Source organism: Geotrypetes seraphini, chromosome 3 (assembly GCF_902459505.1).
Source record: "Geotrypetes seraphini chromosome 3, aGeoSer1.1, whole genome shotgun sequence".
NCBI classification, from domain to species: Eukaryota; Metazoa; Chordata; class Amphibia; order Gymnophiona; family Dermophiidae; genus Geotrypetes; species Geotrypetes seraphini.
In genome coordinates this window covers 141,537,907-141,550,940 of record NC_047086.1, presented here as the reverse complement: position 1 = coordinate 141,550,940, position 13,034 = coordinate 141,537,907, and the positions used below count along the sequence as shown (strand labels likewise).

The 13,034-nt window shown below is 45.4% G+C and overlaps 1 protein-coding gene across 3 annotated transcripts in view; it reads right to left on the bottom strand.

Moving 5' to 3' along the window:
* CAD (carbamoyl-phosphate synthetase 2, aspartate transcarbamylase, and dihydroorotase) overlaps positions 1–13,034 on the bottom strand; it is a 408,216-nt gene that overhangs the window by 46,847 nt on the left and 348,335 nt on the right. For all 3 annotated transcript variants that reach the window (XM_033937498.1, XM_033937499.1, XM_033937500.1), the window contains one exon: positions 4,063–4,275. In XM_033937498.1, the coding sequence (XP_033793389.1) occupies positions 4,063–4,275 (213 nt within the window). The remainder of the gene's footprint in view (positions 1–4,062; positions 4,276–13,034) is intronic.

The window sequence follows — 13,034 nt, the reverse complement described above, 5'->3', positions numbered from 1 at the left end:
GCTTCTGCTGGATACCTGGAGGGCATTGCCCCTTTCTCTGATGGGGCACATTTGCATGGTTAGGATGTTCATCTTTCCCAAATGGCTGTATGTTTTGCAGACTCTGCCGTTATGCTTGCTGAAGAAAGATTTACGAATTCTTTATAAAGGAATTACTCGCTTCTGTTGGGCGGCTAAGAAACCGAAATTGCAGGTGTCTCAGTTGCTGGGGAATTGGCAGGGGGGAGAGGGGTTAGGATTACCGGATGTGAGGGTCTATAATTATTCATGTTTGCTTTGCCATTTGGGAGATTGGGTGAATATGACCAGCAGTTACACCCCTCTTTTGATGGAACGTGAGTTTTTTGCTCCTTATGATGTGTGTGCAATACTCCATAGTCCTCGGAGGGCACTGCCCTCTTCTATCCGATCCAGTATAATATTTAGCGCATTGCAAGCGGCCTGGCATTGGTTTGTGTTACCGATCTCTTGCCCTTGCAGGGTAACCCAGCCTTCCCTCCGGGACGGGAATCCAGAGAGTACCAGGCCTGGAGAGCGAAAGGAGTTTCTTGTTTAGAACATATTTTGGGGGATGATGGGGAGCTATTGACCCATGCAGATTTGCTAGCTAAGGTGGGGGGAGACCTGGGGCACTATGTGGGATCCCTCAACAGAGCACAATTGCGCTTACATATGGGGGCCAGGCTGCGGGAACTGTTTGCTCGAGAGGGGGGTGGGGTCCCACTCGGTGTCTAGCATTCATGCTAGTTTGCAAGAGTTACAACTAGCCAGAGCATCTGGGGTAAATGGGAGGGGGAATTGCAAATTAATTTGGGACACTGGGATGTAGCCCGTACCTTGAGGGTGACGTCTGGGGTTACCCCATGTGCTTGGTTAAGGGAAACACATTATAGGGTGACATTACACGCCTATTACACTCGTATACAATTGTATTACAGTGGGTGTCTCCCTACACCACTGTGTCATAAATGTGGGTTGGGGGGACACACTTTGGGACATGCCTTCTGGACCTGCCCCATTATCCAGCACTTCTGGAGGCGTATAATCTCTTAGTTAGTTGGGAAAGCCCTGCGCAGTACCCCGGTCCACTTTCTCTTGGATTTGCCAGAGGCTTTTGGCCATTTGCCTAGGGGACATTGGGCACTGTGCAGGAAGATGAGTTTACTGGCCAGGAAATGTATTCTTCAATGCTGGACGGTGCCTGACCCTCCGGTGTTTTGGCATTGGCGGAACCAGTTGCATCAGTTGGCCATCTGGGAGGCGCGAGATGCAGGAGGGGCTAGGAAGCGAAAGATGATGTTCTTATATATTTGGGAACCATATTTGCAAGCCTTGCATCCAAAGGGCCGCAGTGTGGTCTTAAGATGGGTGTCCTAATCTGGGCGCCCAGATAGTCGGGGTGGAGAGTACCATTGGGGGGAGGGGGGATTGGGTGGGGGGACGGGTTTTGAAAAGGTTCTGGAACTTAGATACGGACAGGGTAAAGGGGATTCAGTGTGTGTGTGTATGTGTGTGTGTGGGAGAGAGGGGACATTTTCGGGGCTCATAAAAGTCCAGGGTCTCAGAGTGCCTTTCCGCCCTCCTTACCCTCGCTCGCCCTCAGTAGAGTGGGCTGGGGGGGGAGTTTGGTTGATGTTCCTTTTCTTTTGTCCATGTTTGTTATACTATTATATATGATGCATATTTGTTTGTGCTGAGCACCTTGGGGTGCCTTGGCATTGTATTTGTTGTTGTTCGCATCAATAAAAATTATTTGAACCTAAAAACTATGGTGGTTTTTACTCAGGTTCCCTTTGTCAAATACCGTATAGACTCAAATATAAACCGATCCGATTATAAACCAAAAAGAGGGAAAAATGTTCACTCGAATATAAACCTGGGGTTTTATATTCAATTGCCCTGCCTTGCACCCAACCCTCCTTCCCTTCCTCCCTCTCTGCCCAGCTCTGCACCCAGCTTCAGATGCCCACTGCAGGCCTCCTTTAAGCCCTGGTGGTCCAGTAGTGAGCTGGGACAGGAATGATCCTTCCCATGTCCTGTCCTGGCCAACTGTTAACTACCCCGACTCATGGACCCATTGCAGGCCATCTGTGAACTTGCCTTAAGCCCTGGTGGTCCAGTGGTAAGCTGGGATAGGAGTGATCCTTCCCGCATCCTGTCCCAGCCAACTGTTAACCACGCTGCTTTTCCCCCACCTCCCAGACACCTCTCCAACATACCTTTAGAACCCTGGTGGTCTAGTAACAAAGTGGGGCAGGACCGATTTTTCTTTGCTCCTGCCCCTTGCGGAGCTGCGATCAGAAATGGCTGCGCAAGTTCCCGGGGCGGTCTCACGAGTTCTCACGATCTCATGAGTCTGCCCTGGGAACTTGCGAAGCCATTTCTGATCGCAACTCCGCACGGGGCAGGAGCGAAGAAAAATCACTCCTGTCCCGCTTCACGGCCAGACCACCGGGGTTCATAAGGAATATTATAGAGGGGTCCGGGAGGCGGGAGGGAAGCGGTATGGTCAGTGATGTAGCAAGGGTGAGTGGTGCCTCTCCTGCTGCACGCGTGCACTCCTCCCCTGTACCTCTTTAATTTTCCCAGAGCGAGCAGCATCACGAACTTGCTGCACGCATTATGTTGGCTCTCCCTTTGATATCACTTCCTAGGTGCAGGACCCGGAAGTTTCCAATTTTACATTTGATATATCATCTATCAAGAATTAGCTAAATGGCTTAAAATAGGTAAAGTATAAAAGTGTATAGTACAAAATAATTGTGACAATTACAATTCACTATGAGGAAGGGGTTACAAGACAGATAGAACTAACCAGACAGGAGGGAAATGGCAAAGGGCACTAGGGAATGAAAAAATACATCGAGATAAAAATAAATGTAAAAGGATACGAGTGGATAGGGTGGTACAAGAGGAAGGGGATCACTTCTAAGGAAGTGTTTTTGTTGAGCTGTGCTATAGGAAGTCCTTAATGGAGAGAAAGGGAGCTCAGGTATTGAAGGCATCTTTAAAGAGGAAAGTTTTGATGTCAGAGAGAGCCAACAGTGACTTCGGCAGCAAGTTCGTGATGCTGCTCGTGCTGGGAAAATTAAAGAGGTACGGGGGGAAGGGAAGGGGCGTACGCGCACAGAAGGGGGTGTTCGGGAAGGAGTGGAGAGGACGACAGGTGCTGAAGCCCCCACCAAGACAGCACCCCCCCCTTTAATATGCCACTGGACCAGGATAGGACACAGGAAGAATCGCTCCTGTTCTGGCTCACTGCTGGACCACCAGGGCTTAATGAAGGCCCACGGGAGGCCTGCAATGGGTCCGGGTGGGGCGGGGGAAACGCGTACACTTGAGGACCCAAATATAAACCAACACCCCCATTTTTGGGCCTTTTTTGGCCCAAAAATCTCGGTTTACATTCGAGTATATACAGTATTACATTGTGTTTAAGATCAGAAACCATTCATTGTAATACATTAAGGGGCCTTTTTACCGAACTGCAGCAAAAAGTAACATTAGCAAGTCCTTACATGAGTCATTCCCGCATGCTAAGGCCATTTTTCTACAGGGGTACAATAGCCCATTTTTCTATTTTCAATATTAATGGTCACATGCTAATTTTCCCATTAACATGTGGCCATTATCGTGTGAACCTCTAATGCCATTCATTAGGTGGCAAGAACTCACACATTAAGCATGCACTAATCGGTTAATACAGTAATGTAGTTACACTGATTAATTCAGAACACGCCTACTCTCCTTATCCAGTGCTAAAAAACAAATTTAAGTTTTTACTGTGTGGGTAGAGCATGCCCATCCAAAAATTACCATGGGATTCCTCAGCGATTTTGCGATAAGCCCTTTTTTTGTGGCTGTATGTATTAGTGCACACTGTAGCTTAGCAAAAGGACCCCTATATTTGCTAACAGGAGAGAGGGAAATCTTTTTCACATCACTATATAACCCTAGACTGACCAGTATAATTTTAAGTATTAGTGAACATGTTATCAAGGAAAGCAAAATGAACTGTGTCCACCCTCTCCTTTTAGAAATGATACATTCATGCCTTTGTACCTCCACGGCACCAGGGTTGGGGTGTCGTAGAACTACCACATCCGCATAGCAACTCATGGTCTGCACAGAATCTGCCACAGATTCTCCCTTCTGGGTGGATGAGGTAGACTCGGAGAAGCTGATGACTGACCCCCCAAGGCGATACATAGCTGCAGAGAAAGAGCTGTTGGTTCTGGTGCTGACTTCATAAAACATGGAGGCCATTACCTTACCCTGTTCACAGAAGAGACAGAGAGGAACACATACATACAATTAAGCATGAATGTCATTACTTTACCCTGCAATATGAGGAAATAAAGAAAAAGAATATACAAACGAAGAAAATGAAGTCTCTGTGAAATAAAAAAAACCTGAGTATCTGGTTCGGCTTTAACCCCCCCTCTAAAAAAAAAAAACCAAAAACCACCAAACAAACAACAAAAACAACCTCCAGTTGTCTTTTATCTCTCATGGCTGAATTTCTTTCTACAATAATCCTTAACCAAGTGAGAAATTGGTTCCACATTGTAATTGGGGAAAATTATTTTGCTGTGGCTAGTCCCCAAGGGAGACTAGATTCTAAGATTCAAATTAATGCTACAGTACAGCACTCAGTCACTTGGCCAAATCCTGGGCTGTAGTGGTGCTGGAAGGAGATTTCTTCTACAGCAGCCTTTGAAGAATGTTTGGGTTACCCAATTCTTGGGAAGAGGGGCTTGATTTTTGGCATAGAGGTTACTGGCTTTTGAACCATTCAGGCCTCAGCACTGGGTTAGATTTTTGCTACAGCCTGTGTGCCTGTGATATCTATATATCTATAGATAGATAGATTTTTTTTTTTTTTAATGGAGGTCTAATAGGTTGACTGGTTCACAAAGAGTATGACTTCTGGCAGTCTTGAAGTATATACCAATTGCCAGTGTGGCTTTACAAGTAAAAAAAGAGAAAATTTCTGCACCAAATGCCAGAACAAAAAAAAAGAAAAGCAGAGATGATCAATGAAGTTGAAGTTTTCAGAGGTGTCAATGCACAAAAAGCACAGTTACTTACAGTAACAGGTGTTATCCAGGTAGGGCAAGCAGATATTCTCACACATGGGTGACGTCACCAATGAAGCCCTAGTATGGACACTTCAAAAGTGCATTGCCACTTTAGGACTTTCAGAAAGTTCGCGAAAGCACGCACTGCGCATGGGCGAGTGCCTTCCCGCCCGACGTAGGCGCGGGATTCCTCAGTTCAGATAAGCCAGCTAAGAAGCCAACCAGGGGAGGTGGGTGGGTTGTGAGAATATATGCCTGCTGTCCCTGGATAACACCTGCTACGGTAAGTAACTGCTTTATCCCAGGACAAGCAGGCAGCATATTCTCACACATGACCTCCAAGCTAACCATAATGGGATGGTGGGAGAGTTAGCCTTTAGGAAAATAAATTTTGTAATACTGACTGGCCGAAGTGCCTATCCCACCTGGAAAAAGATTTCAGACAGTAATGTGAGGTGAATTTATAAACTGAGGACAGCTTTACAGATTTTCTCAAAAGGAGTGGATCTGAGGAAAGCAACAGAAGCTGCCATAGCTTGGACTTTGTGGGCTGTGACATGACTCTCCAATTGCAGTCCAGCCTGAGCATAATAGAATGAAATACAGGTAAACAACCAGTTGGAAATCGTTCTCTTGGAAACAGGATACCCCAACTTGTTTGGATCAAATGAGACAAAAAGTTGTGGAGGTGTTCTGTGTGGCTTTGTTCGATCGATATAATAGGCCAAAGCTCGTTTACAGTCTAGAGAATGAAGCACCTTTTCTCCTACATGAAAGTGAGGCTTAGGGAAAAAAACAGGAAGCACAATTGACTGATTAAGGTGGAATTCAGTGACAACTTTTGGCAGAAACTTGGGGTGAGTGCGAAGAACCACCTTGTCATGGTGAAAAACTGTGAAAGGTGGATCTGTCACTAATGCTTGAAGCTCACTGACTCTTCTTGCTTAAGTGAGAAAACCTACTTTCCAGGTAAGAAATTTGAGATGTGTTGTAGAGAATGACATGGTAACAAAATTCATCACCGTCCCCGCCCCCACGGATAACCGCGGGAAATAATCCCATGTAATTTTCTAGTGTCTATTTCAATCTCAATCCTTCTACACCAGCATTCTTGAAAGCAAAGCTTGCGGGTCAGTGGTTGTGGCCATTCATACTCTGATTCTTCCCTCTCTCCTTAAAGAATGACATGAAGATGGTTTCCCACGGTTATCCGCGGGGAAGGGAACGGTGATGAATTCTGTCACCGTGTCATTCTCTAATGTGTTGTAGCCATTGGCTCAAAAGGAGGTTTCATCAACTTGGAAAGAACTTCATTAAGGTCCCAGATGAGAGGAGGCGGCTTGAGACATGGATTCACATTAAAAAGACCCTTCATGAACCTGGCGACCAAAGGATGAGCAATAAGAGGTTTACCCTCGACTGGAAGGAGAAAAGCTGTAATAGCGTCGAGGTGGACTCTAATTGATGTAGATTTGAGGCCAGTCAGAAAGATGAAGGAGATAATCCAACACCAGTTCAACTCATAGAGAAGTTGGATTGTGATGATGATGACGTAGACACCAGGAAGAAAAACGAGTCCACTTTTGTTGATAGCATTGTTGAGTGGCTGGCTTCCTGGAGGCGTCGATAATGTTGCGTACAGCCTGAGAAAAATGTAATACAGATAGATTCAGCCCGAGAGATACCAAGCTGTCAGGTGTAGTGATCGCAGGTTGGGATGAAGAAGAGCTCCTTGATTCTGTGAAAGCAGAGTAGGAAAAATTTGAAGAGGAATTGGTTCCCTGACACTGAGCTGAAGTAGAAGGGAGAACCAATGTTATCTGGGCCACCGAGGAGTAATGAGAATCATGGTGGCTGACTCCTGCTTGAGTTTGAAAAGTCTTTAATATGAGAGGAGTGGGCGGAAACACATAGGGAAACATTTGCGTTCAATCGAAGAGGAATGCATCTGCCTCCAGGTGGTGAGGTGAGTAAAATCTGTAACAGAACTGTGGCAACTTGTGGTTTTGGGGAGATGCAAACAAGTCTACTTGAAGAGTGCCCCATTGAGCAAAGATGGGATGCAGAGCTGCAGAGTTGAGTATCCATTCGTGAGGTTGAAGAATCCTGCTGAGGTTGTGTACCAAGGAATTCTGCTCCCCCTGAATGTAGAGTGCTTTCAGGAAGATATTGCGAGCAGTTGCCCAAAACCAGATTTTTTGGGCCTCCTGACAAAGCAGGAGAGAACCCGTGCCTCCTTGCTTATTTATGTATGTAGTACATTGCTACTTGATTGTCTGTGCGCAGCAGGAGGACTTGATTGGTGAAACGATGCTGGAAAGCGATGAGAGCATAGTAAATCGCCCTGAGTTCCAGAAAATTGATGTGAAATTTGCACTCCCTGGAGGACCAATGGCCTTGAGTCTGAAGTCCATCCAACACAGTCAACACGGCTTCAGGAAGGGGAAGTCATGTCTGACGAACTTACTAAAATTTTTTGAGAAGGTGACCAAACAAATTGATAGTGGAGACCCGGTGGACATAATATACTTGGACTCCAGAAAGCGTTCGACAAAGTTCCACACGCAAGGCTTATGAGAAAACTAGAAAGCCATGGAATAGAGGGGGGACATACTAAGATGGATAGGCAGATGGCTGGAGAACAGATTGCAGAGGGTAAGCATAAATGGGAAGTTCTCGGACTGGGAAAGGGTGACAAGCAGTGTGCCCCAGGGCTCGGTTCTTGGGCCATTCTTATTCAATATCTTCATAAATGACCTGGAAGAGGTCTACAACTAGTAATATAATCAAGTTTGCAGATGACACAAAACTATGTCGGACAGTTGGACAGCGAAGAACTCCAGAGAGATTTGAACCAGCTAGAGAAATGGGCGGAAAAGTGGCAGATGAATTTTAATATAGAAAAATGCAAAGTGATGCACCTGGGCAGGAAAAACAAGGAACATGATTATAAAATGTTAGGTGTGACATTGGGCAAGAGTGAACAAGAAAGGGACCTGGGGGTACTGATAGACAGGACACTTAAGCCGTCGGCGCAATGTGTGGCGGTGGCCAAGAAAGCAAACAGGATGTTGGGCATGATAAAAAAGGGAATCATGAGTAGATCGGCGGACGTCATAATGCCGCTTTACAGAGCAATGGTCAGACCACACTTGGAGTACTGTGTCCAGCACTGGTCTCCCTGCTTTAAGAAGGATATAACCCTGCTGGAGAGGGTGCAGAGGCGAGCCACAAAACTAGTAAAAGGCATGGAAAATATGAGCTACAAGGAATGCCTCGGAAAACTGGGATTGTTTACCCTCGAGAAGAGAAGACTGCGAGGGGATATGATAGAGACCTTTAAAATACTACAAGGATTCGACAAAATAGAGCAAGAAACATTGTTATTCACATTGTCAAATGTGACTCGGACGAGAGGCCATGGACTGAAGTTGAGAGGCAACAGGCCCAGGTCAAACGCCAGGAAATTCTGTTTCACTCAGCGAGTGGTGGACGCTTGGAATGCACTCCCTGAGGAGGTTGTGACGGAGACCACCGTTCTTGGTTTCAAGGGCAAGTTGGATGCACACACACCTTCTTGCAAATCACATCGAGGGATACAGGTAAACAAGGTCTTCCTCAGGGAACCTAGCTTGGCCTCCGCGTGTGCAGGTCACCAGACTAGATGGACCAAGGATCTGATGCACGGACCAAGCATAAGTCGATGCATCTGTCGTCAGCACTTTGTGATGAGGGGGTGAGTGGAAAAGAAGACCTCTGGATAGATTGGAGGAAACCATCCACTACTGAAGCGACTATTGAAGAGAGAAGGTTACAGAAATATGCTGTGATAGATGATCTGTTGACTGAGATCAATAGGAAGGGAGGGTTCATTGAGAAGTGCACAGATGAAGCCTTGCCAGAGGCGTGATGTGGACTGTGGAGGCCATGTGGCCTAGGAGAACCATTATTTAACGTGCAAAGATGGTTTGTAAGAGAAGCACTCCTTGACAGAGTTGAAGGAGATTGTGGAGATGGTCTGGGGGTAGAAAGGCTCTTATAAGAGTGGTGTCGAGAATTGTCCCAATAAACTGAAGACTTTGAGATAGATGCAGATTTGATTTGGGGAAACCGATCTCGAAGCCTAGTGTTTGGAGAAAAGAGATGGTCTGATTCGTCACCAGAGCAACAGCCTGAGATGAATGATATTTGATCAGCTAGTTGTCTAGGTAAGGGAAGACTTGGAGACCGTGAGATCTCAGGGTTGCTGCCACAACTACCAGGCACTTTGTGAAGACTCTGAGAAGATGCCAGGCCGAAGGGAAGAACTTTGTATTAATAATGACAATGATTGACCTGAAAACGGAGATATTTCCTGGAAGCCTGGTGAATAGGTATATGGGTGTAGGCTTCCTTGAGATCTAGAGAGCATAGCCAGTCGTTGTGAGCAAAGAAAGGATGTAGAGTGGCAAGGGATTACATCCAAAATTTTTCTCTGACCAAAAATTTATTGAGGGCTGTGAGGTCTAGAATGGGACACAGCCCTCCTGTCTTCTTGAGTACTAAGAAGTAGCAGGAGTAAAAACCCTGGTTTTGCTGACTGCCTCAATGGAATTGAGAAGTAGGGATCGAATCTCCTGAAGGAGAGAGGACTGCGGATGATTGGAAGCAGACTCTCTTGGAGGATAATCTGGAGGAAGGGTTATGTAGCATAGAGAGTAACCCTCCTGGATAATGTTCAACACCCAGAGATCGGAGATGATGAGTTCCCAACAATGGATAAAGGGTTGAAGATGTCCTCCAATCGGCAGAGGAAGTTGATGAAGTAGTGGAACGATGGCTATGCTCTGCAGGAACACGTCAAAAGACTGAGCAGCTTTTGGTTGAGCAGCCGGCTGATTTCTCGATTGATGTAGTTGTTGTTTCTGCTTTTTGGATGGTGGATGGGCAGGAGCAGAGGCATTAGCAGAAAACCTGTGCTGATATGAAGGAGCAGGCTTGAAGGGTTTTGAAGCAGGAGTTTTAGTCTTAGGCTTGACTAAAGTATCCCATCGTATCTCGTGGGCAGACAGTTTTTGTGTGGCAGTATCTGTGGAGTCTCCAAAGAGCTTGTCACTTAGACATGGGGCATTGGCAAGACGATCCTAATGGTTAACGTCCAGGTCCAATACTCGAAGTCAAGCAAGTCTATGCATAGCCACCGACAAGGCTGCTGCTCTGGAGGTGAGCTCAAAAGTGTCATATGCAGAACGGACAGATGAGACCAGCTGTTGAAAACCTTTAGTTTTTCGAGCAGGGATATATTTCTGGTAAGCAGAAAACTGTTTGACGAGATGCTTAAGGTAGCAGGAAAAATAAAAATTATAGTTTCCTGCTCTATTCGCCAGCATTGAGTTTTGGTAAAGGCGGTGCCCAAACTTATCCATGGTACGCCCCTCTCTACCAGGAGGAGCAGACGCATAGACACTGGCTGATGAAGACTTTTTTTAAGTGGACTCTACAACCAGGGATTGATGCTGCAGTTGTGATTTATCAAACCCTGGGAGAGGAATCACCTTATAAAGAGACTCTAACTTTTTTGGTGCAACTGGAATAGTGAGGGGAGTCTCAAAGTTTTTATAAAAAGTCTCTCATAAGATGCCATGTAAAGGTAGTTTGAGCATCTCCCTAGGAGGCTAGTCATAATCAAGCGTTTCTAAGTACTCTATGCTGTACTTTGAATCAGCCTCTAAGGTAATAGAAAGATCCTTCCCCATTTGACGAATGAGATCTCAGTAGGGGAAGAAGCTCTAGTGTGAGAGTGAGATGGAGAGCCGGATGCAAAAGAACCCTCAGCCTCTATTGTTGATGGGGTTGCTGGATCTGAGTCTCCCAAAAGGTCTGAGTCTTGCAACATCGATGGGGACCAATGGTGAGATAGGTGTCGGTCCGGTGTGGGGGTGTCAGTATGCTTGCGTTTGCGAGACACCTTCCCAGTCTTGACAGGTGTGGTAGCTTTCGATGACTGGTTGGACGGAGACCAGTGTCGAGATGAATGATGTTTCGACACTTATTACATTACATTAGTGATTTCTATTCCGCCATTACCTTGCGGTTCAAGGTGGATTACATAAGAGTTGTAAGGAGGTTACAAGATAATTAGGTTGATTACATAAGAATTGTCGAGAACTTAAGGTGATACATGTTGGGTAATTAGAAACATTTTTGATTTGATAGGGGTAGAAAGTGTGGTAGGTGGAGTTTGGGAAGGAACTGGTCAAGTTAAATAGGTTTTATGTATTTTTTGAAGAGTAGGGTTTTAGTTTCTTTTTTGAAGGTTTTGTAGCTGTGGTTGAAGACAGTAGATTGGTGATTTGTCTGTCTAGTTTTGCTGCTTTGGTGGCCATTAGGTTGTCATATAGTTTTCTTCGTTTGATGTTTTTGGTTGGCGGGTGTGTGAATAGTGAGTGGGTTCTCCTGTGTCTGGTTAAGGTGGATTGAGTTAAGTCGGTTGTTCCAGTAGGTTGGGCTTTCTCCATTAATAGCTTTGAATAGTAGGCAGTAGAATTTGAAATGTACTCTTGCTTGTATTGGGAGCCAGTGTGAGTCATGGTATGCTTCTATGATGTGGTCATATTTTTTCAATGAATAGATGAGTCTTAAGGCTGTATTTTATATTGTTTGTAGTTGCTTTATCATGGTCACTGGGCAGGGGAGGTATAGTATGTTGCAGTAGTCTATTAGTCCAAGGATAAGAGATTGTACCAAAAGTTGGAATTGTTTCCTGTCAAAGAATTTTCAAATTTGTCTTAGGTTTCTCATAGTCCCGAATGATGCTTTTATTACTCTGTTGATTTGTGGTTGCATGGTACAACCTCTGTCAATCAGTACTCCAAAAAGTTTTAGTGTGGGTTGAATGGGGTATGAGATCGAGTTTATTACTAGGTTTGTTAAGGTTGGAGTTTTGCTGTTTTCTAGGAGAATGAAGTTTGTTTTGTCAGAGTTAAGTTTTAGTTTGTGTTCCGTCATCCATGTTGCTACTGTTTCAAGAGTTCTGTGTATTGTGCCTGTCATGGTGGGCTCTGGATGGTTGAAGGGGAGGAGAATGGTGATGTCATCTGCATAGCTGTATGAGGTTATACCATGTTTGTCCAGGCAGGAGCTGAGGGAGGCTATGTATAGGTTGAATAATGTGGGAGATAGAAGTGATCCCTGGGGAACTCCGCAGGGTTTGGACCATGGTTCTGATTTTTCTTTATTTGTTTTAACTCTGTAGGTTCTGGATTGTAGGAAGCCTTTAAACCATGAGAGTTTCAGGTTTCAGGTTTATTAAAAATTTGATATACCGCCTGAGATTCCTATGGAGTCTAGTGTTTGTAGGAGAATGTCATCGTCTACCAGGTCGAAGGCTGCAGAGAGGTCTAGTTGTATGAGCAGGATTTTCTTGCCTGTACAGAGATGTTGTCTAGCTGTGTCCGTTAGTGTTCCTAGTAGGGTCTCAGGGCTGTAGTTGGTTCTGAAGCCAGACTGTGTGTGGTGGAGTAAGTTGTGGTTTTCTAGGTATGAGGTTAAGGTTTTAGCTATGAGGCCTTCCATCAGCTTGACGTACAGTGGGATTGACGCTATAGGTCTGTAATTGGATGGCTGGTCTGTTGTTGCTTTGGGGTCTTTTAGTATCAGAGTTATGATGATTTTGCTGAGGTCTTGTGGGAAATGTCCATCTGTAAGTAAAGATTGTATCCATTGTAGGAGCAGGGAGTGGAATAGTGTGCTTGAGGCTTTCAGTAGGTATGGGGGCAGTGGTTAAGGTCACATGCTGCGTGGCTGTATTTATTATAAAGTTTGTTGAAGTCTGACCATTGTATGGGTGAGAAGTGGGACCAGGTTCTGTCTGCTGCAACTGATTCTTTCTCTGTGGGGGGGATATGAGGTCTCTTCTATGTGAGTGGGAATTCCATTGAACGTGGCTCTATGTCGTAGACCTGGAACGGTGGG